This window comes from Manis javanica, chromosome 15 (assembly GCF_040802235.1).
Source record: "Manis javanica isolate MJ-LG chromosome 15, MJ_LKY, whole genome shotgun sequence".
Taxonomy (NCBI): domain Eukaryota; kingdom Metazoa; phylum Chordata; class Mammalia; order Pholidota; family Manidae; genus Manis; species Manis javanica.
In genome coordinates this window covers 84341514-84369385 of record NC_133170.1, presented here as the reverse complement: position 1 = coordinate 84369385, position 27872 = coordinate 84341514, and the positions used below count along the sequence as shown (strand labels likewise).

Sequence of the window (27872 nt, the reverse complement as noted above, 5' to 3'; positions counted from 1 at the left end):
CAGGGCAGCCCCTGGTCCCCACAGTTACTCAGGTCCCAGTCAGCTGCACCTTCACCCCAAGCCTGGGCCCTCGGCCCCCGGGATGCCCAGGCTGAGACAGACAGGCACAGCCCTGCCCACACACAGGGACAGCTGCTTATGGCCCCATACCCCTCTTGCCTGCCCTCCCTGCCCCCAGTCAGCCACTGGGGACTGCCCCTCCCCGGCACCCCCACACCCAGCCACTAGGCATCTTCCTACTCCACCCTGTTCTCCTGTCCCCAGACTTAGCTACAGGCCTCCCCAGCACAGGCTCTGGGGACCCCTGCTCTCTGAACCTTGGTCAGATGCCCACCCCACTCAGTGTGCACCCCTCTTCCATCTGACCCCTTTTCTCTCTGGCTTACTTCAGCTTTTGGGCTCCCTGGGTGACATGTTTGGGGAAGTCTGAAGAGGGTAGCAGCTGATCCCTTAGCAGCCCTGCATGGGGCGGCTGGGGGGGCTGGCTGTGTGAGGGCCCCTGTTCTGCTGCTGGGTCCACTGTGGGGCTGCCTCGGTTCTCCTTGAACTTCATGTTACCCGAGACTCGGTCCTCCTGGCCAGGAGACGGCAGTTATTTTGGGCTATCATGGAATGAGTCACAGTAGAAATGTGGTCACCAGGCAGTAATGAGGCTGGAGGTCTGGTGTCCCCACCCACCGAGAGCCGCTGTCTGGGGGCAGCACTGCGGTGTAAGTCTAGCTCCCCTGGCTGCCCTCCCAGCACCTCTTCCCTGGAACCCAGGCCGTGACTTGGTGACTGGGATACACCTTAAGCTCCTACTGAGTGCAGAGCACATTCCCACCTTGGGGGGGAGAGGGGAACAAGGAGCAGTCCTGGCCTATCAACTCAGTCCCCCAGGGGGGGACACAAGTGCCACCGACAGCCCAGCACCACACCATGCAGAGGGGGCAGTGTCGGGTGGGCTCTGCCTGCATCCCATCCCATCAGCAGGACCTCCAGGCACGCTGGGAACCTGTCCACACCACTCCTTCCCACTGCCAGCACCTTCATCTCTGCGGGACCGTCTCCCTGCTTCTGCTCTCATGCCCCGCTGTCACCCCACCACAGCCACCCAGGCCACTCCAGTCCCCTGGGCAAAGCCCCCCAGTGGCTCCATCACTGAACAATCCAAGCCGCCCCTTGCGTCCGGCTCCCTCTCCCCCCTCCCCTCCCCCCTCCCCCTGACTTCAGGGCCTCTGCCATGCTGGGTTCCCAAGGAAGGGTCACTCCACCCCCAGGCCTTCCCTGACCTCCTCTAACTGAAGTACGCCCGCCATGACCCGAATGGTGTCTGACGTCCCTGTTACCACTCTGGTCTGCCTGTGAGTGCAGCACCCTGTTGGGGGGCACTGCTCTCTCCAGCACCCAGCCAGGGCGGTCTGCCCAATGTGCGGTGATGGCACGCTGCAGCAGGGACAGGTGGCACACTGCAGGCATTCGGTGTGGCAGCTACATGTTTGGGGCTGGGGTGAGAGGAGGCACAGGTGCACCTGCCCTGAGCACCCAGGGATAGCCTGATATGGGGGACGGGGAGGCACCCACGGGCCTCACACTACCCCAAGCCTCCCCAGCTACTCCTGGGATGCCTGACATGTGGCTGGGCCCTCAGGATGGCAGGGCTGGGCCTCCCTGCCCCGCAGCAGGCCTAGCACTGTACTGGCCTTCCACTGGCAGCTGGCCCTGTCCCTTCTCACCTCTGTGCTGTCCTTTGCTAGACTGATCTGGCAAAATGGACTGAAATGCGTTTCATAAACAGGCGCTCTTCCCGCTTTGAAACAATCAGGAATGTCTGATCCTGTTGGTGGTTGAAGCCTCGGGTTTTATTCTCCTGTATCAGCCTCCTGAGGCCTGTTTTGTGCAGAGGCCCCACCACCAATTCCTCTGGTGTGTTCCTGCCCCTGCAGACAACAGCCCCGAGGCCACGAAACTTGCCTAGCCGGGGTGTAGATTAATGAATGAGTGGCCACAGAAAGATGAGCAACTCAGGTGAAAGAGAGGCGGCTGGTAAAGGGCCACTGCCTGGCCCTCCTTGTCACCCCCTCTTCTCTCAGCCCCTGCCTGCCCTGGGGGTGCTTGCTGCATGCCCAGGCAGGGAGGCGGGGGCAGGAGGCCCACTTTAGAGGGCTCAGTCCTGCAGGCATCAGTTGGCAACATATGGGGTGTGGGGGGACTGGGGGAGAGAGTGTTCTGAGGTGTCCAGAAGTCAGTCACTGCTCGCCTGTCCCCTCTGCCCCCGCATCCAGTGACAACTGCAGCGCTCATAGTAACGGCACCGGCCAGGCCTGTCACTTCAAACAGCACGGGCTGTTTAAACAAGATAACTGGGCTGCCAATAAAGCTGTAACTCAGATCCTAATAGCCTGAACCGCGTTCCGAACCTGCCGGGAACAGCTGAGAGCTACTTCCTGTCTCAGCTCCGGTTCAGTCTTGGGCCACCTCCCCTCGGGTGCGCTCTGCCTGGTGCTCCACTAACCCTCTTCAGGCCGTCCTGTTTGCTGGCCCTTGGTTTCCTCCGGCATACAGAGGGGATTAGGGTGACCTGATGTAACAGCAAGGGTGGCACCCCCAGCCCTCTGGGGGACAGCTGAGGGTCCTCCTTAGAAGGTGGCAGAGGGACTGGCTATGCGACCCGGGCAACTTGCTGTTGGAGCCTGAATTTCCTTATGTGTGTAGTGGGGACCAGCCCCTGCAGGGCCAGGGGGCTTAGCTGCATGCAGGCAGGGCCCCATGGCAGCACTTGGGGGCCCAACCTCCTTCCTTGGCCCTCCCTCCCCTTCCCACCTGGACGTCGCCCCGAGAGAGGGAGGCCGTGGCTCAGGTCCCACCATCTCCCACCCAGTGCTGGGCACTAGGCTGAGAACCTGGATGCCTTGATACAAGCAAGGGCAACCCACTGCTCACCCATTCTGTGGCCAGCCACGGCCAAGAGCCACTCCGAGCTGAGCCCCTGTGCTTCATGGACTGCCCCAACTCCTCAGGAGCTGGGAGACGCGTGTGGGGGCCTGGAGCTGGGCAGCTCGGGGGTCCCACAGTGACCCTGGGGCCACAGCCAGGCTGGTGCCCACCCCAAGGCCCCAGCAAGAGCTGGAGGCAGCCTGCACGCACAGCACTGCCTTGTGCTCCGGCTGGCGGCTGTGCCCACCTGACCGGGGCTGTCTCCGGGAGTCGCGTGAGCCAGCCAGGACACCAGCAGCCCAAACACGCATCACTGTATTGCTTCCTTTCCTGTTCTCCCTGAACCCCAGAATCAGTGACGTGTAAGGTCTGAGAGCTAGAAGGACTCTTCTCACTCCCAGGAGTAGAAGGATGTGACGTGGGTGGTGGGTGCCCTGTAACTTGAGGGGTTGACCTAGGTACACTCAATGACTGTCGGTGCTGGGGTGGCAGATTCCCAGGGGCTTCCATGTCCTGCTCCCCGATTTTACACCCAGGTCCAGAGAGGGCAGGGGCTTACGGGCCTCCTGACAGGGAGCGATTTAGGATGAAGCCAGGCTGGGGCCCTGCCCACTGCACGCTCTTGCCTAGGCCCGCCCTCCATCCTCCTCACCCTGCCGTGCGCAAGGCCTCTTCCAAAGCCCCACTCCTTTTTTGCTTCAGCTGAAATGAGAACTGTTTCCTATTTGTTTTTATATTAAATCTTGCTGGCTTGACCCAAGTCCCCCTGCTGTCAGTCACTGATGGGAAATTAGCAAACAGCAGGACATAGGTGCGTGCAGACTGGACGTGGCAGCACAGATACAGGCCTAGCCGGGGGCTTACAGACCATCGCTGTCATCATGGGAGGAAACCAGGGCGCAAAAGACCCTCCTACTTTAAGCTCCAGAAGGTCTCCACCCTTAGCCTGACACTGTTCAGCACAATGCGGCTTCTGCACTCCGCGGTGCAGCCCCAGCCACACGTCCAGGAGCAAAGCCTGGGGAAAAGGCCAGGAGGCTCATGGGTTCCCACAGGACTGAGAGTGGAGGGCAGGTATCTCAGTGGGGAACTTCTGCCTGTAGACAAGGTGGATTTCAGGAATGCTTACCCTTTACAAATGTACTTGGGTCATTACTGCCCTAACCCTGGCCTCTCCACCCGTGCAGAGCAGGGGGCACTAGGCAAGTGTAGTTTCCCAGTCTCGGATCTGTGGAGAAAATGATTAAAGCAAAGAGTCTCTTCCAGGAGGGACGTCCATGCATACGCTGAAGCAGCCACACGATCCGGGCGTGTTTAGGGAATTCTGCAGCCCCTGGGACACCTCACAGATCTGGGCACTGCCACATGGGGGCCTTGAGCCTGGGCATGGCTGCATGTGCCCGAGGCAGCAGCAGGCAGCTGCTTCCTGCCTGGGACCTGGTCTGTTGTTGACACACCCCACACCCCACACCACTGGGTCCTCAGCAGCTGACGCGTTCTCTGGGCGCTCACCCTGGCCAGCGCAGGCGGAGCCTCTCAGCCCCGTTTGCAAGTGAGGCAGGGAAATGAGATGAGCTAGGAAGGGCCAGTGACGCCCAAGCACGTTTGTAAAGGGTAAGCATTCCTGAAGCCCACCTTGTCTATAGGCAGAGGCTCCCCACTGAGATACCTGCCCCACCTTCACTAGGGGGACAGTCACTGCCTTCTGGGGGGGACCCCAAACACCTCACCCCACCTCCACCGGTCCCCGCCTCACCCCCGGGGCTGTGCCAGCGTGTTTTCCCGGATAGGCAGGGGGTGTGTGGAAGCACAGGATGGCTCCGGGTGATGCCCAGGCCAGGAGGTTGCTGGCCACAGCAGCTGTACCTTCAGACAGGGCACTGGGCAGAGGCAGGGACAGTGTTCACGGGAGGGGCGTGCCAGAGGCCAGGCTGGTCATGGCTGTGGTCTGAGTCCAGGCTGGAGCCACACAGTGGACAGCTCTGGGGAACAGTCCAGTCCCCAGCCCCCATGGGTCCCCTGCTGTCCAGAAGGGCTCTCCTATCCTCACTGGGCCCCACACCACTGCAGCTGGGGGGCTGGGACGTCCCAGGGAGGAGCATGTCCTGTGCTGGGCCTGGTGGAGCCCCAGCTTCTTGGCTCTGAGACTCCTATGCCATGTCCTCTGATCCGTGGGACTGCAAAAGGCTGGCCCGCTAGCTCTGGGTGTTAGAGGAGATGGTGACAGGCCCGCCCAGGGCTGCTCCCGTTCTGTGCTGCCACGTCCTTATGGGTACCCCAGGGAGACCTATGCAGCACTTGGGTGGGGGTGCAGGATGGCCACCAACAGGCTCCCTGGGGAACAGATAACCCTGAGGCACTGTGCGCGGTTGGGCCCTGGCCGGGCCTGGTCTCCTCTGTGGTGGGCTGGCCTTGGCCTTGGGGGTCTCATGCCATGTGCAGGCTCAGCCCACTTGCTTGTCCAGGGGGAGCCTGTAGCTGTCTCAGGAGAGGAAAGTGAGACGGCGGGAGGGTACTGTGTTTCCTGAAGGCCTGGGCCAACTCCCACACAGCCCTCCCAGCCACCTGAAGTAGGCAGCATCAGCCAGGCCACAGGGGAGGCCCTGGGGCTGGGAGAGGCTTGCTGACCTGTCCAGCCACCCAAGGTCTCAGCTCCAATGCACGGTGCTCCCCTTTATCAGGGCCCCAACCTGAGAGCGCTGGGGCATCGGGCACCAAGCACAGGTCCAGGTGGGAGACATCATGAAAACCATGCCCTGCCCTTGAGCCACGGGCCTGTCCTGCTTTACTGACAAGGAGGCCAAGACCAGACCAGCTTGGCCAAGCTGAGGCTGCGCAGGGCCAGGGGCCACATCTGGCCAGGCACTGCTCCCTCTCACCACCCAGGGCCCCGTCCTCAGCAGACAAGGTTGGGAGAGAAGCCGGAGGGGGTGTGCCTGGGAGCCCAGCAGGCACCACAGGGCCACAGAGGAGCAGATGTCTGCCCTCAGCATCTTTCCTGCCGAGCCAGGGGTGGGAAGCTGCCCAAGAACTACAGGTAGCCTGGGTCAGTTGTTCCAGGGTGTTTTCTTTCCCAGATGGTAATTAGCTACAGAATTGGTTTTCTGGAACCTGGGACACAGGAGCCAGAGATGGTGGCTTCTGGGGAATGCTGAGGAGGTCACAAATTTTTCAGACCCCCTCCCACCCCACTCCACCGTCGCTGCCCGAGGGAGGCTGTGCAGCCCTGAGGGGAAAGACTTGCCCAGGGCCACTCCCCTGGCTGGGCCACGCTGGCCTGGAGGCTCCTTGGTCAGGACACTGTCAGCCTTCCCAGTGTCACCGAAGGCCAGGGAAGGTGTGCAGGGCTGTGGCCTGGGGCCGGCCTGAGTGGGAGCCTCGGGGTGTGCTCAGGCCTCCGACTGACTCGGTTTTAATGAAATTACAGAAAGTGCAGGAGCCACGGAGACGCCAACCAGGGGGGTGATCAGACAGGATGAGGGTGAGCTGCAGCCTGGCTCTGGGGCTGGTCTGGGTTGTTCTTTGGGCCTGAGGACATGTGTCCTGTTGGGAGCCACATGCAACGAGCAGGGACATCTTTTGCTCATCCCAGCTGTGACCCTCAGGTGCCCAGGGTTGAATCTCCCTAGAAAATCTAGATGGTCAGAACCAGTGGGGCCTTGGTTGGGGACCCTACAGATGGGTGAAGAGGCCCCCTCCCTCTCATCCTGGTCAGCACAGAAGCATTTCTGTTTTGTTCAGGGCTGGTTATGGAACTCCCCTGGTGTCAGACCCCCATCCCAGTCTATGCTGGTTGCCAAGGGTCCTCAAGTCAGCTGGGCCCCAGGGCTCCCAGCCTCCTCCCTGGAGTCTGTTCTTCATAAGTGGAGAAGTTGTTTTTCAGTTCTTGGATTAAAGAAATCCCTTAAAACAATAACCTGAGTCTTAAAACCCAGAGCTGTTCTGATGTGTGCGTAAGGAGCAGAGCTAATGCGCTCAGGAAATTAATTACCCTGCTGGCTGGGGCGGCTGAGCAGGGTGCAGGCTGGGAAGTTCTCTGCCCTGAAGCTCCCAGAAGGGCGGAATGGAGACGGTCTGCCAGTCAGGGATGCATTGTTGAGAGCAGGTTGTGTGGCAGGGGTAGCGTGCAGTCACGGGAGTTGCAGAAGCCCTGGCGAACCCCGCCTCCGCCATCCCAGAAGGTGCAGGCTGTGAAGCCCACCTGGGACCGTGCCGGGAATTGGACGTGGCACTTAGGCCCTTGGCCCCTGTGCAGGGCCTCCTGGTGCCCTAGCACACCGTGGTCCCCAAACAGCCCCTCCACCCTGCCTTTGCTGGCTGCCCCCTTCCAGCCCTGTGGCCTAGGGTAGATCTGCAAGGTCCAGATTACCACCCCCACCTTCACCCCAATTTTCCTAAGCCCTGCTTCTGCTGTCAGCCCTCTTCTCTCCTGCAAGTTGGTCTCTGGCCTCCTGGCTTCTTTGAACCCAGACAGCTGCTTCACAGGGGGGCCTCAAGGCCAGCCACAGAGGGCGCAGGGCCAGTAGAAGTAGGCCCTCCATGGATTGCTCGGTGCCATCCCCAGCTGACCGCAGAGGAGGAAGGGGCACACGGATCGTCTCTGTTCTTAGAGAGCGAGCTAGGTGCGCACCAGTGCATACGGAGTGCTTCCTGAGCGTCCCAGGGCTAGTTCTCTCTGACGGAGACAACACAGGATGGGCCCCAGCTTCACAGACGGTCTCGCACGAGTCGGCTGACATGCCGACAGGGGGAAAGCAGAACTGCGCAGCCCCGGGTCTGCTTCCTTGCCTGGAAGAGTGCTCGTAAATCTGCCTGAGGAGACTTGGGTGGGGTGGGTGGGGGTGCGCAGGGTGAACACAGAGCCATTCTAGCAAATGACCATCCTCAACCGAGATGAACGTGGCCAGAAATCACACATGCAGTCACAGGGAAGAGAGGGAATCTCTGAGAAGTCACAGAGGAGGCTGAGAAGCAGGGACACTGCCTGGCTCTTCAAGCAGATGTGGACAGTGAATTCTGTAATTCACCAGTAAGTGAGCCTCACCGAGGCAGGCCCCTCTGGCCAGGATGTGGGGGTCACTGGCTGTAGCAGGTTGGTGAATGTTCAACAGCCGGCTGGGAGAGGGGCTGATTTGTATCGCCTTCCATGATGTAGTTATTTCCATGGTGTAATTATTCTCACCCGGTTGATTTTAGGCTACCAATATGATGCCAAACAACTCACAAGACTGGTACTTGGAAGCTGGTAGCAGCCAGCTCCAGCCCTGCAGCGGACTGGTGCACAGAGAGGGAGGCTCTGGTGCTGCTGACCTGGGACCCCGTGCCTCTTCCACAGGTGGAAGGGCAAGAGCTAAGCACAAAGGCAGGCAGGAAATGGGAGCCCTTAGCAGCTGCAGCTCCAGTGGGACAGGGAGGGAGGGAGAGAGGAAGCTGCAATCAACAGTGGCCTCAGTGGTGAGTGCCTCCCTGGGAGAAGGAAGGAGGTGTGAGCCCAAGGAACTGAAATTTTGTCAGCTGGCAAGTGCGAAGGGTGGCAAACAGATGCCAGGCTGTCCTGCAGGGGAGGGATGGCTGCTGGCTGCTTTCTCCACCCTCCCTCCACCTCACCCCTGCCCATCACAGGCTGCAGCAAGCATGTGACGCATGTGAAGCATGGGACTGACGTGAAGCCCAGGGCCTGGCAGGGGAGCAGATATCCACCACCACTGGCCAGTCACTGAGTGTGGGCCACAGGCTCAGACCCAGGGTCCACTGAAGTGAGAACCAGCCAGCCTTAGCCTTGTCAGGGCTCAGACAAAGGCTGGGCAAGGGAGCCAGGAGCCCTGGGTGGGGCCAGGGCCCCAGGAGCCCACACGGAGCTGGGCTACTGTTCAGAAGTGCTGGCAGTGCCTCTGGGCCATGGGTGAGCCAGCTCTGAGTACAGGGCCATCCCCCTGCAGCTGGCCGCGCTTCTACAATGCCAGCCAGGGATAATGGGGCCAGAGAGAAAGAGCTGGCCCAAGCTGAGACGGGGGCTCCGCTGGGGAGAGGGCAGGCCAGCTGAGCCCTGTGTCCACCTGGATCCGATGCCAGAGGTGCCGGGATGGCCCTGCCAAGAGCCTGGCCCTCTTGCTGCCTTTGCCTCTGCAGAACCCCTCAGATCTGCGCCTGGGGCCGTCCACTCCAGGGGAACCCAGCCCCTCCGCCAGCCAGGCCCCACCTCCTGGCTCCAGTCCAGGAGGTCTCTGCTGTCCCAAGGTCACCATGATTTGTGGAGGTTGCAAACTGGAAGATCAGAAAAAGCTGCTCAGGGAGACCAGCCCCTGGGGGAGAAGGCTGGTGGCTTCCAAGCAGGTTGATGGCACGCCTCTCTGGCACTGTCCCAAGTCCCCATGGCACCACTCCTGGATCTATGTCCTCGACCTGGTCAGGAGCAGGGAGCAGGCTCTGCCTGGGCTCCCTGTGGTCCCGCCACGGATGCGGCAGGGGCCAATGCTTGCAGCCACTGAAGTCCGCTGAGCCCAGCTGCCGGCGCTCCACCCCCCCTGCAGGGAGGCCGCCCCGTGGCAGGTCCCCCCACTGACTCTGTGGATGGCTCTCAGCCCTAAGGGGGGAAACCAGGCCACTCCCTGACACACTCCCTGGAGCACCCCTGTCCCCACAGGGCATGGAGACTCCAGAGTCCCCTGAGGGAACAACACCAGGGCCCTCCCTGAGTGCCAGACTCACCCCTGGGACACGCAATGGATGATCTCTGGGCCTCAGTTTTCTTATCTGCAAACCTGGCTGGTTACGGACACTAAAGGATACACAAGGTCCCTTCCAAAACTAAGCCGGGGTACCATCCACATTTGGCTGTCTCCCACCTGTGACCACCTCCCTCAGACAAACATCACCAGGTCTTTCACCAGTAGTTGAGCCTGTCTTACTGCAATGCCACGCATTACCCTCATGGGCCATTTCGTGACACAACGCCATTCCAGGCTGAATGACAAAGCACAGTGGTAGGGTGAGGGTACACATTGCCTGTAGGACAGCCTTGAGCAGCTTCCTCCTTGGGGGTGCACTGCACACGCCCCTGCCAGGGAAGGGCTGGGTGCCCCAGAGGCGGCATACCCAGAAGCCAGCACCCTGAACTCCGGCTCTTCCTGAGGCTGCCCCCACCCCACCCAGTCCGCAGATGTCTGCTGAGCACCTCTGTGTGCCAGCCCGTCCCTCAGCACGTGCACTGCAGGGTGGGTGCATGAGGGACTGAGGGCCTGCCCTCGTGGTGTGATGGCGGCCGAGTCCTGTCCAGGGCTGGGGAAGGTCCCCCTGGAGATAAGGGCCCCAGTACGAGGAGGTACCATTGGCTGGTGCTGGGCAGAGGTGACCCCCTAAAGTCTGGAGTCTGGTGGCGTACTACCTGCCACTTGCAGAACCTGACCTCCTAAGGGGCATGTCCTTGTGTCCCACCTGTCCCCTTAGGGACCCTCCTTTGACACATGTTGACACAGCTCTGTTGGGTAAGCGGTGGGGATGCCAGGTTTCCCATGTGAGCCATGCTGTGGCCACAGCTGGTTCTGCATGAAAGGGGAATGGGGGATACCCCAGGGGGCTGCCGCCTGCCAGGTCCTGAGGGAGGGGGTAGGTGTCCTCAGCAGCATGCCGGTCTGTGGAAATGATGCTGTGACTGTGCTGTGTGACAGCGCCCCCTCCCTGAGCTCTCTGTGCCGCCGTCAGGATAGTCAGGCTTACCCTGGTGTCCAGCCCCCAGCCTGGGCCTTGTACCTGCAGAGCAGGCACACAGCAGGTGCACACCCGACCTGCCACAGGGCTGGGAACACCAAGGGCTCTGCCGGGAAATGGGGAGCAAGTGAGCTCCCTGCAGATTTTCATGTGCCAACACTTTGAGGCTTTACAGCCAGGCCTTTTAGTCCATTCCTTCCGAGGGGTCACTCCGCCCGTAAGGGGCCGCAGATCCACCAGCAGTTCCATGGGGGCAGAGGCTGGGCGGTGAGCGCTGGGCTGGCCCCAACCCCACCTCCCCTGCTTTCCTGAACTTCCCTCCTGGGGCTCTCACGGGTCAGGGGAGGCGGCCATTCTTTAGTCCTGGAAGAGGCCACTGCCAGGTAGTGGGGGGCCCACACGGAGCAGGGTGGGGTAGAGTGGCCTGGCCTGGCCCATGCAGCAGGCATCGCTCAGGGAGGCCCCACAGCTGCCGGGAGCTATGGGCCTGGCCCTGGGCCTGGCCTGGTCCCCGACCTGTCCTAAGCCTGGGCATCCCCATCTGTCCCCCCATCCGTGGTAGGGACAGTAGGCGTGGCTGCTGCCCACCAGTTGGTCAGTAACATTGCTGGGCCATCCTCTGGCCTCCTTTGCTGCCTGTAGGGACTGTGGAGGCCCACCCTGGTGCCTTCCAGGACTGCATGGGGGGGTGGGGCCCAGGCAGGCAGAGGACCCATTAAATCCTTCCAGGACAAGGCTGGGGAATCACTGTCAAGGCTGGGTGTGGCTCCTTGTATCTGCTTGTTGACATGGTCCACAGACGCCCCAGAACCTGCTTCCCCTGCCCAGTGCTGCCCTGTGCTTACTGCAGCCCTCAGCAGCCCTTCATGCCCAGGAGCCCAGAGATCCTGACGTTACCCTTGGCAACGTGCTGACGCAGATGCTAGCGGGCAGGTTGGGGGGGTGCTGTGGTGCCTTAGCCAGGTGTGGGGGCGGGGGGCTCTGCCAGCTCTGCCACAGGGAAGAAAGACAAGGCCTCAGGAGCTGAGCTGGCGAGAAGACATCCGAGGAGCCGTGGCCAGAGCCTGGCCCTGGGTTCCCAAGATCCTCTGGTTCTGGCAAAACTCAGCATGGCCGGTTCTTGGCTTCCCTGCCTTTGCTGGGCCTGCTTTAGGGCCCTCCCATAGGAGGAGGCAGCGGTGGCAGCCCTGTCCGGCCCCCAGCACCTGCCCCGGCCAGGAGGAAGGAGGGCAGGGGCACGAAGAGCAATGGTGACAGGGGCTGCCTGCAGGCACCAGGAGAGGCAGGCTCATCCCCGGGCGGCGGGCCCGCTCCGTGGCCAGCCGGCTGCAGGAATCACGGAGGGTATTGTCTTTCCTCAGCAGCCTGTTTGTTTTCCAACCCCAGATATTGCTGGTAGAGCATTAAAGGTCAGAACCATTTGGAATCCAGTGAATTTCCAGCCTTGCTTGAGTTTCTCAACAAGAATTTCCTTTTCTGGTGAGCCACCACCTCCCCAGGCCTGCTGAGACCAGCGTGGCAGTGGTGCTGGGGGCGAAGGCCTGGCTGCCAGCCCCTCCCTTTAGGAAATGCCCTGAATGGCCCCAGAGCCCAGCTGCCTCTCAGAGGCAAGTGTGGGCCTCACAGAGAACCCTACAGCCAGGCCAGTGGTCACCAGCCCCAAACAGGGCTGCCCTCCCTGACCCCCACAGGGCCAGGGACAGGAGAAGGCTAGAGATGGGAGCTCCCTGTGGGCTGCCTGTCCAGCCAGTCATCCAGCCCAGGCAGGCGGCCACTCGTCCCCACATAAGCAGGGACCCGCCGTGAGCTGAAGGCTGCAATGGCGGGGTGTGTGTGGGTGCGGGGCTCGGGCAGGGCACAGGGCAGTCACACACTTGAGGCTGGAGAGTGCGTGGCACGTGGGAATGAAACAAGCCCAGGAAGCCCAGAGCAGAGGAGGGAGGCAGCAAGGAGGCAGGGATGGGCCAGGCGGAGTGTGGGATTTGGGGAGCTGAAGGCCTGGCCCTTGGGGACCCTTGGGCATCTCCTGGTCGACTGGTCCAGGGAGCAGAGGTGAAGGCCACATCCCTGCATGAAACATGGCACCAGCTCAGGGCCCAGGCACCCTGCCTCCTGTGTCCTGGTGCACCTATGGGCCTGGGCTTAGTGGGCAGAGCCTGCCGATGGACAGCCTGGGAGCCTGGCCAGGCGCCAAGGGAATTCACCTTGCCTGTGTGGAGATGACAGCCTGGACTCCTGGCTGAAGCCAAAGAATCAAGTCATCAGGTGCCCTAAAGAGCCCAGATGAAGGAGCGGGCCCCTTCCGTGCTGCGGCCCTGGTCCCACGGAGCCCAGAGGTCCCAATCACCTTTTGCAGCATGATGGGTTCCCCCATGAGCATTGTTACCAGCCCACAACCCTGAGCACCTGGCACCCACAGCCTCGTACCCCTTACAGCTCCTTGCGGACCCCATTTGTCTGCAGGCCTCCCACCCCAGGGATCAAAGGCCTCTTAAGGGCAGATTTACCCAGTACTCCTGCCTGGCACACAGTCTCTGCTGTAGGAGGCAGCCCTGGCCACGCCCACTCCTTGTGGGGCTGCCTGGCCTCCACTGCTGGGCATCCAGGGAGACTGTAGTGCTTTGCCCACTGGGCCTTCTGCCCTGGTTGGGCTTCGGTGTGCTGCCCACCCTCTCCATGCCAGGAGCCTGGCCCTTCTACTCCCGCAGCCCAGCAGCTTCCCTGCAGCCCCTTACCAGCTTGGCACGGGACCCAGGTTGCCCCTCAGCACCTCCCTGCCCTGCACCACCTCTGGGGTCTCTTCCCAACCACGTGTCTCTGAGTCCCTTTCCCCACACGGTGTTCTGAGGCTGGGCTAAGGGCCTGAAAGAATCCCCCCACCTGCCCAGCCTATGGGGATTAAATCTCAAAAATGGTTCTTAACCCTGTCGCCACCAGACTCTCAGGATCTGATGGGGTCTGGAACTGTGGCTGCAGTTGCCATGGTGCAGGATGGGTAGGAACTTCGTGTATTTACTGAATTGCCACGTGGACCAACAACTAGATGCCCGGCCTGGGCCTTGTCCCCTCTGGTCCTGCACAGCTGCCATCCTCCTTCCTGGCCTCCAGGTCACATCTCCACACAGCTGGCGTCAGCACAGCCTCTTGTGGTGCCCAATTCCCCCTTCCCCTCCCCAGCAAGCCTTACCTGATCCCCCGGTGGCCAATGGCCCCTTTTCTGGGATCCAAGCCACATGCTCTGGGGCCAAGGAGCGGGTCCCATTCAGCAGAGGGCTGGCCCTCCATGCCTTGAGCACATCTGGGGTGTGGTGTGCTCATGGCACCGAGGCGGGAGCTGCCTGGGCACCTGAGGCCTGCCCACACCAGGAGGGCAGTGCTGTCCGCAGCAGGGTGAGGGTGGCCACAGCCAAGAGAGCATCTGCACTGCTCCCAGAGACCTCGCGGGAGCCACCCTGGCCCCCCATCTCACTGTAGCGTCTCCTCCCTGCCCTGCAACACACTCCGGACCCACCTGCCCCCAGGAGCACGGCGGCAGGGGCAAGCAGAAGGACAGCCAGCACACTCACCGTCTGGTTGTCCTCGTAGAGCTTCAGGTCATAGCCGCTGAGCTCCACGCAGAAGATGATGGCCGTGACACCCTCGAAGCAGTGGATCCACTTTTTGCGCTCTGACCTCTGCCCACCCACATCCACCATCTTGAAGGTGAGCTCCTTGAAGGTGAACTTGTTCTCCACGATGCCCGTGGTCATGTCCCGGGAGCGCAGGATGTCCTCGACCGTGGGGATGTAGTCAGGCGCAGCGATGCGCTCCAGGTCGTTCAGGTAGTAGGCGGCGTTGTCCTCCAGGTGGTACTCGCTGGAGCGCCCGAAGCAGGCCTGCGCCCCGGGGTCGGCCCACAGCCGCCGCATGACGCCCAGCAGCTCCGGCGTGATCTCGCCCTTGCTCTCGGCCGGGCCCGTCAGCGCAAAGAGCTGCACGGCGTCGTAAGCCCGGTCGGGGTTGTGGAAGTCGATCTTGAGGGCAGCCAGGGCACGAATGATGCGGGTCAGAGAATCGATGGCGTTGTAGATGATGAGGGGCTTGTACTCCTTGCAGGCCTCCAGGTTGAAGCCGCCGCTGTGGATGATCTTCATCTGCTTGACAATGGTGCTCTTGCCCGAGTTGCTGGTGCCCAGAAGGAGCAGTTTGATCTCGCGGCGCTGCCGCTGGCTTTCTGAGCGCAGGTGGCGGTCAATTCTCCGGGACCGCCGCGCCGCCTCTTTCTCCTCTGAGCTTTGCCGACATCCCATGGTCCGGCAGCGGCGGGCCCAAACGTGGAGCGTGGGACGGAGCACCTCTCCTGCCGCCTCTGATCTGGGGACGCTGAGATGTGGGCCGGTGCGCGCAGCAGACGGAGCCCAGCTGCCCTCAAAGTGCTCAGTGCAGGCGAGGGGATGAGGCCATGCCACACTGCAGCCCCCGGCCGACGAGTACCTCTTCTCCCGCTCGCATGGTGCTCGCGTGCTCTGGGAGGCAGCTGAGCCTCCCCTCTAGTGACACTCCACCTCCCAGGGCCACCACGGGGCCTGATTGGCTGCAGTCATTCCCTATCCTCCCTACAGTGGGAAGCCGTCCTCTCGTGTCCGCTTAGGCTGCTGCCGTCTGGCCGCTGGTTGCTGTGGCGATGCTGCTAAGCGCGGCTGGAGGGCCAGCCGCCAGTGCCAGTGCCGTGAGGGCCCCCTGTGGCCCCCCTGCCACAGGCATCCGCCCTTCACCTGCCAACACAGAGAACAGTGTGAGCCTCCTCCCACCGCAGGCTGGGTGAGAAAGGGAGTGGCGGAAGCGGCCTGGGGACAATGAATCAAGCCCCCTCCCTTCCGTGGAGCCCCGCAGACTCCATGCCCAATCCACAGCAAAACAAGCACGTCTGGCTTGCCGCTCCCTGTCCCTCCTGGCCGGCAGTCAGCCTGAAGTCAGGTGATGGAGGGAAGAGTGTCCAGCGCTATTCCAGGACCTTGGCCGGAGGGTCTTCAGAAGGGGAGAGCGCAGCTGGGGTCCTGCCACCCATCCCTGCCCAGTGGACCCGCTGACCCCGCCCTCCCAGAGCTTCAGTTTCCCAGGCTGGTGGTGGTTGACTGGATGGGCGATCCCGCTGGGATGCACCCCACCCCTCCCGGGGCTTTTCTCATGCACTGCAGCCTCAGGGGGGCTCAGCCTCCCGGGTTCACAGTGGGTTTCCTGGCAGGGAAGCTGGTTGCCCCACTCTTCCTGCCTCCTGCAGGAGCTGGGTCCCTCCCGCTCTTTCCCAGGGCGGGAGGCTCACCAGGAGGAGAGGAGGAGGCTGGCCAGGCATGGGAGCGCCATGCCACAGCCTCACTGCAGTGGTGAGGTGGCGAGGGGCTCGGGCTGGCTGGCCGAGTTGGGGGAGCAGGGGCTGGCGGGGAACGATGGGGGCCTGGGCGGTGGCCAGGTGTGGGGGTCAGGACCTGCCAGAGCAGGTCCATGGGCATCGGGAATCGGTCCCAGGCCAGGAAGGGTCCCCAGGCCAAGTCTTCCACGTTCCCGCCCCCACTCTAATGGTCAGTAAGAACAGCGGTGCTCACACCTGGGCAGGGGCTCAGTGCCCCATACTCCCCTGTCACCTGTTGACCCAGAATGCCTGTGGGCAGCTGCCCGCCCAACCAGTGCAGCTCCAAAGCTTAGGCTCTGCCCTGGGCCCCCATACCATCTACACACACCTCTTGTCTCCCGCCTCTGACCTGTTCTACCTGGCTGCCCCCCCACAGCCTCCCCATTCTGCCGCAGCCAGTGTTTATTCCTCTAACATTTCCCCTTCCCCTACGGCAGGCCCCAGATAGGAAGTACCTGAGGCCAACAGACCCCAAAGCCAATGGCATTGTCCTGTCTCCCCACCAGTCCATTTTTCCAGCTGGCCTCCCTGCCTGCTAGTCCCAGGAGTGCTTGGAAGTAGCCCCCGTGCCCCATTCTCTCCCTGGGCCACCTGCTCTTGCAGCCAGGGCACCGTAGGCACCTCTCACTGCCTCTCTCTCTCGGTGGAACCCCCATGTACCCCCGGTGCTCTCAGGGCCATGATCCTCATCCCAGCTGCGTGGCCTGGGGACGTGACTTGATGCCTCAGAGCCCGCCCCTCACCTGTCATGAGTGTCTGCGGGAAGTAAAGCATCTCCTGCAGGGCCTGGTACCAGCCAGCGGCAGCCAGCACCCCACCGTCCCCTTCACCACGAGCACCCCGGGCTCCCTGGTTCTGCCTCCTCAGGACCAAGCACCGTGCTGCTCGTGCCGCCTCCCCGCAGGCCTGGAGCAGCGCAGTGCAGAGAGGGAGGGAGGGAAAGAATCAGGCTGAGGAGCTTCCGCGCCTCGCCGCCCAGTAGCGCCGGGAGGAGGGCTGCACTAGGGCATACCCCGGAAATCACCGCTGAGAAGGGCGGTGACTGAAGGATGGTGGGTCAGCACAGTCCCGAAGGAGGGGAGTTCTGCTCAGAGCGAAATCCCTGAGATGACCCTGGGCCCCAGGCAAGGGTGGGGAGTGGGGTGTGCTCATGGGGCACATGCTACAGGACAACAGGTACGTAACAGTGCAGTGAACATGCGCTCACACACATCTATGTATGTGCCCTGTGAGCAGAGGTCTGAGAATGAGTTGAAGCAACAATGAGTTCTTGGTTGGAATTTTTTCTTCTTGCGTTTTACATGTTCCTTAAGTTTTCTTCAATGAACTTTTGGCATAAGAAAAGTCTGTAAACAAGGATCACAGCATTCGTTAACAAGGCCCCTGTCTCAGTCCCATTTGGGACCTGCCTCTCTGTGCCCTAGAGTGTGTGTGGCAGGAACCCAGTGGTCGCTCCGGGGCTCCTGCTGATGACTGGACAGCCCTGAAGTCCTCAGCCACCCTGCTGGGATCCTGTCCACCCCCGCTGCCACCCAGGGACCCCTGCCCCACATCTCTCCTGCAGGAGTGCAAATGCCCTCCTCCCTGAAGGCACTGCCCACCAGGCAGGGCTACTCCACATTGTCATCACCGTTTCCCCAAATCTTGTGCTTTAAAATGTGAGGCATACCCAGGCCCCAAGTGGCCACTTCTCCCTCAGCTTGTCAGTGACAGAGACAAAGGTCACCCAGGAAAGCAGATTCCAGGTTCCTCCCGCTCACTGTTCATGCCATCCAAGACAGGCAGGCCCCCAGGCACTAGTCTCCATGCCTTGGGGTGCTCTGCCGTGACTCCACACTTGGAACATGGTCTTATTCAAGCAGGTGACCTGGCCTAGGGTCACACAGGCCAGTTCCCTGCTTCCTGCAAAGCTATACTTGAGCAGATGGAGATGTTGGCGGTTGTTCACAGTGCCCTGCATGTTCGCCCTGGCATATAGGTCCTTCCCAAACCCAGATCACACTCCTTGCCTCTTGGGCCTGGGAAGCGCACCAGGCCCAGCACGGGCTGTTCTCTGGAGGGTTCGCTCATCACCCCAGGCTGCTGCAGGTCGGGGGAGCCCCTCGCCGTGCTCCTGCACCAGGACTCAGCCTGTTCTTCACAGGCCAGCCCATGCACGGTTGCTGCCTCCCCAACAGGGCACCCTGTCCCTCCTGCTGCCTGCACCTTTCTCCACTGTGGTGCCCCATCTCTGGTCTCTCCCACCAGGCTGGGGTTTTCTTAAAAGCAGCAAGTGCCTTCCAAAACACCATATACAAAATTTCAGTTAACATGGATCAAAGACTTACATGTAAGTCAAAACTGTAAAACTCTTAGATGAAAGTATAGGCCAAAAGCTACAGGACATTGGATTTGGCAGTGATTTCTTGAATATATGACACCAAAAGCACAGAAATTAAAAAATTTTGTGCATCAAAAGACAATGTCAACAGGTAAAAAGGCACCCCACAGAATGGGAGAAAACACTTACAAATCACATGTCTGATAAGGGATTAGTATCTGAAATACATAGAGAACTCCTAAAGCTCAACCTCAAACAACCTGATTCAAAACTAGGCAAGTGACTTCAATGGACATTTCTATAAAGAAGATACATGAATGGCTAATAAGCGCATGAAAAGATGTTCAACATTACTCATCATTAGAGCAATGCAAATCAAAACCACAGTAAGATACCACCTCACACCTATATTAAAACAAAACAGAACAGAAAATAATGAGTGTTGGCGAGGATGTGGAGAAACTGGAACCCCTGTGTGTTGCTGGTGGGGATATAATACACTGTCCGTGCAACTGCTATGGAAAACAGCATGGCAGTGCCTCAGAAAGTTAAAAATAGAACTACTGTATGATACAGCAATTCCACTTCTGGATATATACTCAAAAGAACTGGAATCAGGGTCTTGAAGAGGCTTTTGTACACCCATGTTACAGCAGTGCTAGTCACAACAGCTGAGCAGCAGAAGGCAATTAACAGTGAAGGGCTAAGCAAACTGTGATAGATACACACAAGGGAATATTATCCAGCCCCAAAAAGGGAATCCTGACACAGGTTACGGCATGGATGAACCTTGAGGATGTTATGCTAAGTGAAAAATGCCAGTCAGAAAAGGACAAATATTATATGATTCTATGTGTATGAAGTCCCCAGAGTCATCAAATTCACAGAGACACAGAGGAGAATGGTCGTTATCAGGGGCTGGAAGAAGGGAGTTAGTGTTCAGTGGAGACGGTGCTGCAGTTGCAGAAGATGAAAAGTTCTGGAGATGGATGGTGGTGATGGCTAAATGGTCAAAATGGTCAGCTTAATGTGATGTGTATTTTACCACCAAAAAAAAAAAACCCAAAAAAACTCATCAGGGGAGGCCACATAGCGCAAGGCAAAGGGGAAGGCCCAAGCCCGGTCCTGGCTCCCCCACCAGTGGAGAGCCGCTCTGGCCCGCACGGGCCATCCTGGGGCCTGGACGCCTGCCCTAGTGGCCCCCAACCCAGTGCCGACGCTCATGGGGGGTGCCGGGTGAATCTCACCCACCCAGCCTTTGGTCTGAAGCTGCCCTGTCCTTGTTCCTTGTGCTTTGTGACGAACGTGCTCCATGACCCCAACGCTGAGGGCTGGGCTTCTGAGAAGTGGGAGAGCAGGATGGGGGTGGCAGGTGGGCAGTCTGGGGCTGGCCATGTGGTCCGTGACCAGTGCAGTCAGAGCACCGCCGGAGTGGAGGGGAAACGCGGCTGGGCGGTGAGCGTGTGCATCAGGCCAAGTCTGGGAGCCGTTTGCCATCAGCGCAGGAGCACCAAGTCACACACAAGGTGTTAAGAGGCACCCTCTTAGGTCGCCAGAAACAAACACGCAGAAAGTCTCACACAGAATTCTCCCTGCAGCTCTGTGGGGCTGTCATGGATGCAGGAAGAGGGCCTGAGGGGGAGTCAGGGCCGAGGTCCGAAGAGGACCTCAGGACAATCCCACCCACTCTGAGGCTGGGCTTCTCTGCCTTCCCTGGAGGCTCCTGTCACCTCCCGCCTCTCTCTCTCTAATTGGGTTTTATTTGACTTCCTGGTCCAATAAAGGGCTACCCACCCACTCAGCCCAGAGGCGGAGGGCCAGTGGCCAATGACCATGTTGTTCCCTGGCCTAGTAACTGCTCACAGGTCCTCACAGCCTGACACCCAGGACCCCACCCCACCCCCACAGCACTGCTGGGTCTGTCTGGGTGTCACTGGGGATTAGGTGAGGGAAAGTGTCCCTAGGCAGAGGACGACCATGTGCTCCTGCGGGGGAAAGGACAAACCACGGTGTGCCTGGGAACTGAAAGGTCAGGGCCGCCCAGTGCCAGCATGGGGTGGCCAGTGTGCACACGTGCATCTGGCTGCATGCACACAGGTCAGTGTATGTGTCTCTTTGCAGGACTGCTGGCCTAGGTATGTGCCTGTGTGTGCAGGTTTGTGTATACCTGTGTGGGGGCGTGTGCATGCACACGCATGTCTGTGTGTGGCCATATGTGGTGTGCACGTAGAGAGGAGGTCTGGGCTGTGGTGTGCAGCTGGCTGAGGCCAGTGAGAGGCTGAGGGGAGGAGTCAGGGGCTCTGCCATCCAGCGTGTCGCTTACTGGTCAGGGGCTTTGGGCCTGACTCCTGGGGTGGGTGGCACTGCTGACAGAGCAGATGAAGCTGGAGCCCAAGTTTAGGCAGCGGGGAGGGTGGGGCCAGACCAAAGGCAGCCAATAAATGTGGTGAGGGAAGGCACAGAGCTCCACACCAGGAGGGTATGGGGTGCTGGGGGTGAGGGCTACAGGTCTGCAAAGGTGGGCACAGCTGGCCTCCCGACAGGTGATGGGTGAGGGGTTAAAGTGAGAAGGTGGCGAGGGAAGAGGAGGGCTGGCACAAAGGCCCTGTGGTAGGGACGTGCCTCTGGCCTGTCTGAGGGGCAGGAAGGAGGCCAGGTGGCTGTCGCTGAGGTGAAGGGCTGGCAACAGGAGGTCACAGTAACGGCTCTGAGTTGGGAGCCAGCCGGGGTCCGAGGGAGGAGTGCGTCATCTGCCCTGCGCGTGCCCAGTGTCCCCAGACCAGGGAGGCTCCTGCATGCAGCTGTCCAGGTGACAGGGCATCAGTGTGGGTGAGGACCGTGGGGCACTGCCTGGTGCTGGAGGGGTGGCTGGGGCTCAGGGCACCCAGGGCTGGCCAGCACGCGGGGAGGGGGTCCTTCTCAAAGAGGGGACGCTGGAGAAGCACCAGGTGTGCTCGCGGCTCTTGACAAGCTCCATTACGGTCCCTCACAGGCCTCCCTGAATTCCTGGGTACCCGAGGCTGCCAGGACACAGCCCAAACCCAGCGCCCGCTCGGGACTCCTGGCTGAAAGCAGTTCCACTTCCTGCAGCCTCAGGCACAGATACTTGAGCACGTGCACGGAAGGCCCTCCCTCCACCCCCCTGCCCCCTGGGCTCCCAGCCCTGGTCCTTGCTCAGCCCTGGCAGGCCCAGCCTCCCCTCATGTCATACCGCCCCTTCCCCCAGGAATGACCCTCTCAAGCCTCTATTCAAGTCAGACATCAGGTGACAGCTCTGAGCCGGGGAGGGGACACAGCAGTGGAACACTGTGCTGCCACCTCTTGGGCCTCTGCATGCCTGGGTGCTCTTCACCCTGGATGCCTACGCCAGCCACAGCTCCGCCGGGCATGCCCCCACACCTGGCACATGTACCAGGTACCCCTGCCCCTGACCTCTCTAACAGCTCCTCCTGGGCCCTCCCTCCACAGGGGAAGGGGGCCCAGGGTCAAAGTCCCCTGAGGTGTCACTACCCAAGGTGGGCTAAGCCGGAGGGTCTCCAAGGAGAGAAGGCAGTTTATCAGCTTACTGGGCTGGAGAAGGTTTGGACCTGACGGGCTCCCCATCACCAGGCCCGCTTCCTTGGAGGGAAGCAGAGATGACAGGCCAAAGCCCTCTCGCCAGACCCCTGCTGCTCCACAGTGAGCCCTATGCCGCCAGGAAGGGATGAGTTGGGGACGGGTAAGACCCGCCCTCAGGGAAGTAGTTTGGTCCTGGTGACAGAGCTGCACCTAGAACGAATGGCTAGAGAGGCCACTCAGACGTTCTCCTGTGCGGGGAGGGGTTGGGACCAGAGGCTGAGGGCAGCCCTGCACAGAGGGCCAGCAGGTCGGAGTGAGCCCCCGCCCCCAGTGCACTGACAGGCCCCGGTCTTCCTGCAGATGCGACCCCCGCCCCCAGCCTGAGGCCCTGGCTGGGAAGTGCCCAGCCACAGTGAGAGGATCAGCAGGATCTGAGCTCCTGTCCCTCCACGAGAGCTGCCTGCCCCTCGCCCCCAGAGGAGTCTGGGCCTCAGCCTGCCCGGGTGGTGCTGTGACTCAGCACTGCTCTGTCCTGCACCCACACCCGGCCACGGTCTGTCCACCTGCCAGGGGAGGCGTGACCTCAGGCCCTTCCTCACATGAGGGACGGTCCTGCCAAGGCCCAGTAGGCCCACGCCTCTGGGTTTGCAGGGAATGGCGGGAGGAGGTGTGTGCCGGGCCACCCTGGCGTGCTGGGGTCCACAGGCCTCTGCTGCTGGCCTCAGGACCCCGATGGCTTGGCAGGTCAGAAAGGGCTCCCAGGCCTAAATCTATGCCCGTTGTTTCCATCTTCTAAAGAGCAGGCCCCTCTCCCCGCCCTCTGGAGCCGCCCTGCGTCAGCTCCCACCAGGGCTCTATTTTAGAAACGGAAGGTCCAGAAAAGCCTCCGCCTGTGGCTGTCACTGATTATCAGTCTTCCTCCCTTTAATAAGGCAACATTTCCCACTGCCCTTTCACGCCTGGCGTGCTGAAGCCAGCTTTCTACTTTTGGTTGACATTTTTGCACGCTCCTTCCTGCGTGACTGTTGCGGCCCGGTTCCCTGTCGGCACCCTTCATCAGGTCTTCCCAGAGCCCAGCCTGGACCCACAGGGGACTGTTCAGTGGCAGTGGGTCCTCTGCGGTCTCTGATAAGCCCATGTTCTTGACTGCCTGCTTCTTCTGCGGTTCTAACTTCCTTCCTCTTCGACTCCCACCTCTTCTCCGCCCGAGCCTCAGCCCCAGCACGGGGCTTCTCACCTCTCCAGGGCTCAGCAGTCCCTGTACCGGGCTGGCTGGGCCTACCGCGGCGTTCACGGCCCACTCTGTGTGCGCTGCCCTAATCGCCTGGTCACGGCCCAGGGCCTGCAGACGCTCCATGGGGTTGTTTCCCCATGTTCTTGGGCCCTGGGGATGGCTGGGGGTGGGCACGGTGGGGTCAGGGTGAGGGCCTGGCTGCACTCTCTGCGTCCACGAGGTGCCTCCTTGGGGCGTGGGGGCCACCAGGAAGGAGGAAGCCTGAAGGGACAGCCTGTGCCTCCATTCCACTAGGTGCCTGCCTGCCCTTGTGCACACATCATCTCCCATCATCCTCACAGTGCACTAGGGAGACAGGCAAGACCTGACAGATGCGGAAACTGAGGCCAAGGAGGGGCGGCTTCCTCAGGGCTGTCCAGCTGGGCACCTGCAGGGCTTAGGGTCCACCAGGCCTGTGGACCCCACACAGCGGCCCAGCACAACCTGGTCACCAGCTGTAATTTACTCAGCATTCTTCTTTAAATTTACTTGTGTTTTTTACTTAAGCAGGCAAACTTTAAGAATGGCTTCACCTTCCCACTTTAAGTGGAAAGCTAGAGCCACTCACCACACAGAGTAACCCCAGTAGGAGCCAGCGTAAGGGAGGCGCTGCTGCTGGCTGGCCGTTGCCTGCGGAAGGGCGGGGCGCTCGCTGCTGGGTAACAACAGGGGCGTGAGAGCCACACTGGCACCAAGCTGGGATTTTTGCCCTGAAGGAAAAGGATTGGGAGAGAAATAAAAAAGGGTTGTCTTTCCCACTGGAGGGTCGGTGCTGCTCACAGTTGTGGCCTCAGGCCGCCTGGCCTGGTGGACACAGACGGGCGCACAGGGGCTGGATGCCCCCGGGCCCTGCTGTCGGCACTGCACCCTTGTTGCTCAGGCCAGGGGCCACCTCTCGTCTCAGGAAAGTGCACCACTCCGCCCCTCGGTCTCCCCTTCTCCGCTCAGGCCCACCTGCCTGCTCATCAGCCGTCCCCCCCCACCTCCCTGTCACTAAATAAACCAGCATGAGATGCGGCAGGCGCGTGCCCTCCACCCAGGATGGGAACAGGCAGTCAGCCAACCACGGGCTCTGGACGATCAGCGCTGTGTCCTCTGGGACTGGAGCACACGCGTGTGCAGCCTCTGCTGTGGGCTCAGGGTACCGGGCAGGGGACAAGCTGAGTGCGCACCAAGGAGCGTGTATCCTGGTCGGGGAGACTGTGAGCAGACAGGTCCACAGGGCCACTTCTGATAAGGAGCAGCGCTGTGGAGAACAGGGAGCAGAGGCGTGATGAGATGACTAGATGTCTGGGGGCGAAGCCCAGAGAGGTGACACTGGAGGGGACAGGGCAGGAGTACGTGGGGCGGGGACACCTGAGCGGGATGCTGTCACAAGGGCTTGGCTGGGCCAGCTCAGAGGCACAGCCACCCCGGGCATCCCTCCGCAGTTCCCCAGGGGACAGCCTGTGATGGCTGCCCTGGCAGACGCCCCCAGGGGCTGGAATACAGAAAATGCTCCCTAACCGACCCCCTTTCTCCCGTGGAAGTGCCCCAGGAAGTGAGGCTGTCCATGCCATGGGGGCCTGGCCAAGGTCACAGGTGGCAGAATATCCAGCTCAGCCATGCCAAATGCTTTGGGTTTTGATACAACCCATATTTTTGGACTGAAAAGCAGTATCTTACCAAGGAGATAAAACCCCTGCTTGCCTTGATGTCAGTCACAGTGGGTGGGGAACAGGGACAGGCCACCCTCCCAGGAGCCAGGATGGGGAAAGCCAGCCTCCATAATCCACCCCTATCTTCCTGAGAACCTTCCCAGAACCCAGGTCCCCACCTCCCCGGCTGCATCTCCCACCTCCCACACTCACAGTGCCCTGCCTGGCCCAGCGGGCTAAGAACATCTCTGCTGGAGGCCGGCTGAGGGCCTGCCTCACTGTGAGGGTCCTTTGACCTCTGCAGCACCAGTGGCCCCGTGGAGCCCTGGGGACTAGATCTAGACTTGCCACCTGGTCCTGTGTGACCTTGAGCCGAGTGTTGTGAGCCACTGGCTCAACAGTGGGACTGGACTTGAGCCCAGGAAGAGTCTGGCAGGCATGGCTGGGACCAGCCCTTCCTTGGCTCTGGGCACTGGTCTGCAGGTGCCTGTCCTGACCACGCCTGCTGTGCCCTGGGGTTGGTCTGGCCCCTTGCTCGAGGCCCGCCTTACCCCCCACCCCCCAGCCACCAGCTCTGCTTCCCTCTGAACAGGTGCTCTGAAAAGATGTGCAAAGCAGATGGACGGGTGGATGGATGAACACCAAAAACTATCAGTGCACAGCTTCCAACCTTCCCTGCACCCCCTTCCGAGTGTGTCACCTCACATGACCTCACCCAGGGCCCGCGGTGGAGGGTCAACTGCGGTCCACACCAGGCCTCCACTGACCGTAACCCACTCCCGAGCCCCTGACACTGATGGGACTCTGGGATCCCCTGCCTGTGCCTTCTCCTCCCCCAAATGACCTGGGCACCTCCCCAAGCTGCAGGCTAAGCCGCAGGGGCCCCAAACTCAGCTCAACAAAGAGTGCTTTGGCCACCCCTGCCCCCAGCGGCTCCTGGGCCCTCCAGCTGCCCCCCACCCCCTTTCTCCCTCCCTGCCCCTCCTACCCCCTGCGGCTGCTTTCTGGTGTTTCCCACCTGGAAGGTCTCCCACCTACAAGGTTATTCCTTGTAGCTTCCTGGCCCTCCCCCACAGCCTGCTAAACTCACAAAGGCCTGCAGGCTGCAGGGTCTGAGTGTCCAGGCCAGCGTGGCTGAAGAGAACTGCAGATGCTTGGGCCACCCTAGGTCTGAAGGTGGGACTGGGACATGCATGTTGTCCAGCATTTCGGGTCCTTCTGAGGCCAGAGGCCTGGGTCCCCACACTGGCAGCTGCTCCAAGCCATTCTCACAGCTGGCACCAGCCCTCCTGCCCACAGTGGGTCACGCCCATCAGCAAGGCACAGCCATCTCTGACCCTGTCTTGGTGGGGGTCTCAAGAAGTTGAGCCTAGATGGGATTCTTGGGCACATGACCATTGAGGGAGCAAGTTCAGGAGAGAAGGATGGAGAACACGGGGCCGGGGAGGGAGCCAGGGACCCGCTTTCAGCAGCCTTTTCACTGCCGCCTGATCCCCTGGGGAACTCTGGAGTGTGTCCCAGCTTGAGGGCAGGGGCAAGGCGTCCCTAGCCTTCCAGAAAGGGGCGCCTCAAGGGCCTGGGGCAGTTCTTGCGGGAGGGGTGCCGCTGGGTCTGTGAGCTCAAGGCGATGCTGCAGCAGGGGGGATGGACCACCGGCAGGAAAGGGCGTCTGGGCACAGGGGTGTCCACCGCATGCCCAGCCCACTGCCCCTCCACTTTTCTAACAGAGCCTGGGACCTCAGGGCTGGGCCTGGGTGGCCTTGGGGAGCCCTCTGTCCAGAATCTGACCACTTGCCGGCCCCCCGCCCCTCATCTGGATTGATACAGCAACCCTGACCACCAGCCTCCCCGGTCTCTCCTGGCACCGGCACTAGTGCTGCCCACAGCAGCCGGGGGATCCTCATGAAAGTATAACGCAGAGCGCCTCTCTTGTCCTCAAAACCTTCCTGCAGCTCGCCGTTCAGAGTCCAAGCCCTCCCCGGGTCCCCGGCTCTGTGACTCTCAGCCTGCAGAGCTGGCCGTCACGCTGTCCCCAGAGACCACACTGTGGTCTCCCCTCTCAGGGTCTTCGCGCTGAATGTCCCCTCAGCCGGGAGCCACTCCATCCTTGCCTCCAAGGGCTCAGAGGTCTCCGACTGGGGAGACCCCCGCCCATCCTACTCAGGACTGCCCACGCGCCTCACCGCCGTCGCTGTCTGCTGCGCTGCCTAACTCGCCTTACTGGGCTTACAGAACGCCAGCTCCACGGGCAGGGGCTGCCGGCTGTTGGTCACTGAGGTGTCCCATGGGACAAGAAGTATCTGGCAGGAAGCAGGTGCTGATAAACCCACCCCAGCCCTTCCCACTCTAGTGAATGAGGGAGGGGCCGACCTGACGCAGGGGGGGGATGGCCCCCAGTGGCCATGGTAGGCGTGCGTCACCTCCTGTCTGGCTGGGGCTGACCCTGACACTGCCCTGCCTCTGAGCCCCAGCCTGTGACACACTGTCCTCTGCTAAGCCTGTCAGGGCTGGGCTCCTGTTGGCTGCTACTGACAGCATGGCCCCTCATGGGCCCTGGCCCTCCCACCCCAGCCTCCTCATGCCAGCGACCAGGACAGCTCCTGCGGTTCCGCCTGCCCAGTGCCTGGGCTTGTGGCTCAGCCCTGGGCCCCAGTCCTCAGCAGCCACACCTCCCACAGTCCCCGCCCACTCCACCGAGGTCCTTCATCCTCGCCCCGCCCAGAGCCTCTTTGGAGGCTGGAGATGGAAGTGGCGAGGGCCGGCCAGCTGAGGAGTGCGGGGAAGGTACGCCGCCGTGGCCACGGGGCTCCCTGGCAGGGGTGGGTAGTGTTAGGGGCATCAGGCAGCCCTGTCTGCGTCCACCCTCCTCCCTGCCACAGGGCTGGGGCAGGGCTGGGGATGTGCGTGCGTGCATGCGTGCATGGTGCTATCATAGACGAAATCAATGCCTGGCACTGGCCCAGTGTTTAAGGGAAATGAATAGATTTTGGCCGAGGACAAAGAGAGTTTGATTAATCAGAAATTGGATAATGGAGGCAACACTCTAATTATTTTTCTTCCCAGCATTTTATC

At 61.1% G+C, this 27872-nt stretch overlaps 2 protein-coding genes across 2 annotated transcripts in view; one reads left to right on the top strand and one right to left on the bottom strand.

Moving 5' to 3' along the window:
• RSPH14 (radial spoke head 14 homolog) overlaps window positions 1–27872 on the top strand; it is a 70138-nt gene that overhangs the window by 24783 nt on the left and 17483 nt on the right. The gene's annotated exons all lie outside the window — the stretch shown is intronic.
• Window positions 1–27872, bottom strand: part of GNAZ (G protein subunit alpha z) — a 48120-nt gene that overhangs the window by 12679 nt on the left and 7569 nt on the right. Inside the window, exon 2 of the mRNA XM_017651964.3 lies at window positions 14190–15377. Coding sequence (XP_017507453.1) covers window positions 14190–14912 — 723 coding nt within the window. The 5' untranslated portion in view covers window positions 14913–15377. The remainder of the gene's footprint in view (window positions 1–14189; window positions 15378–27872) is intronic.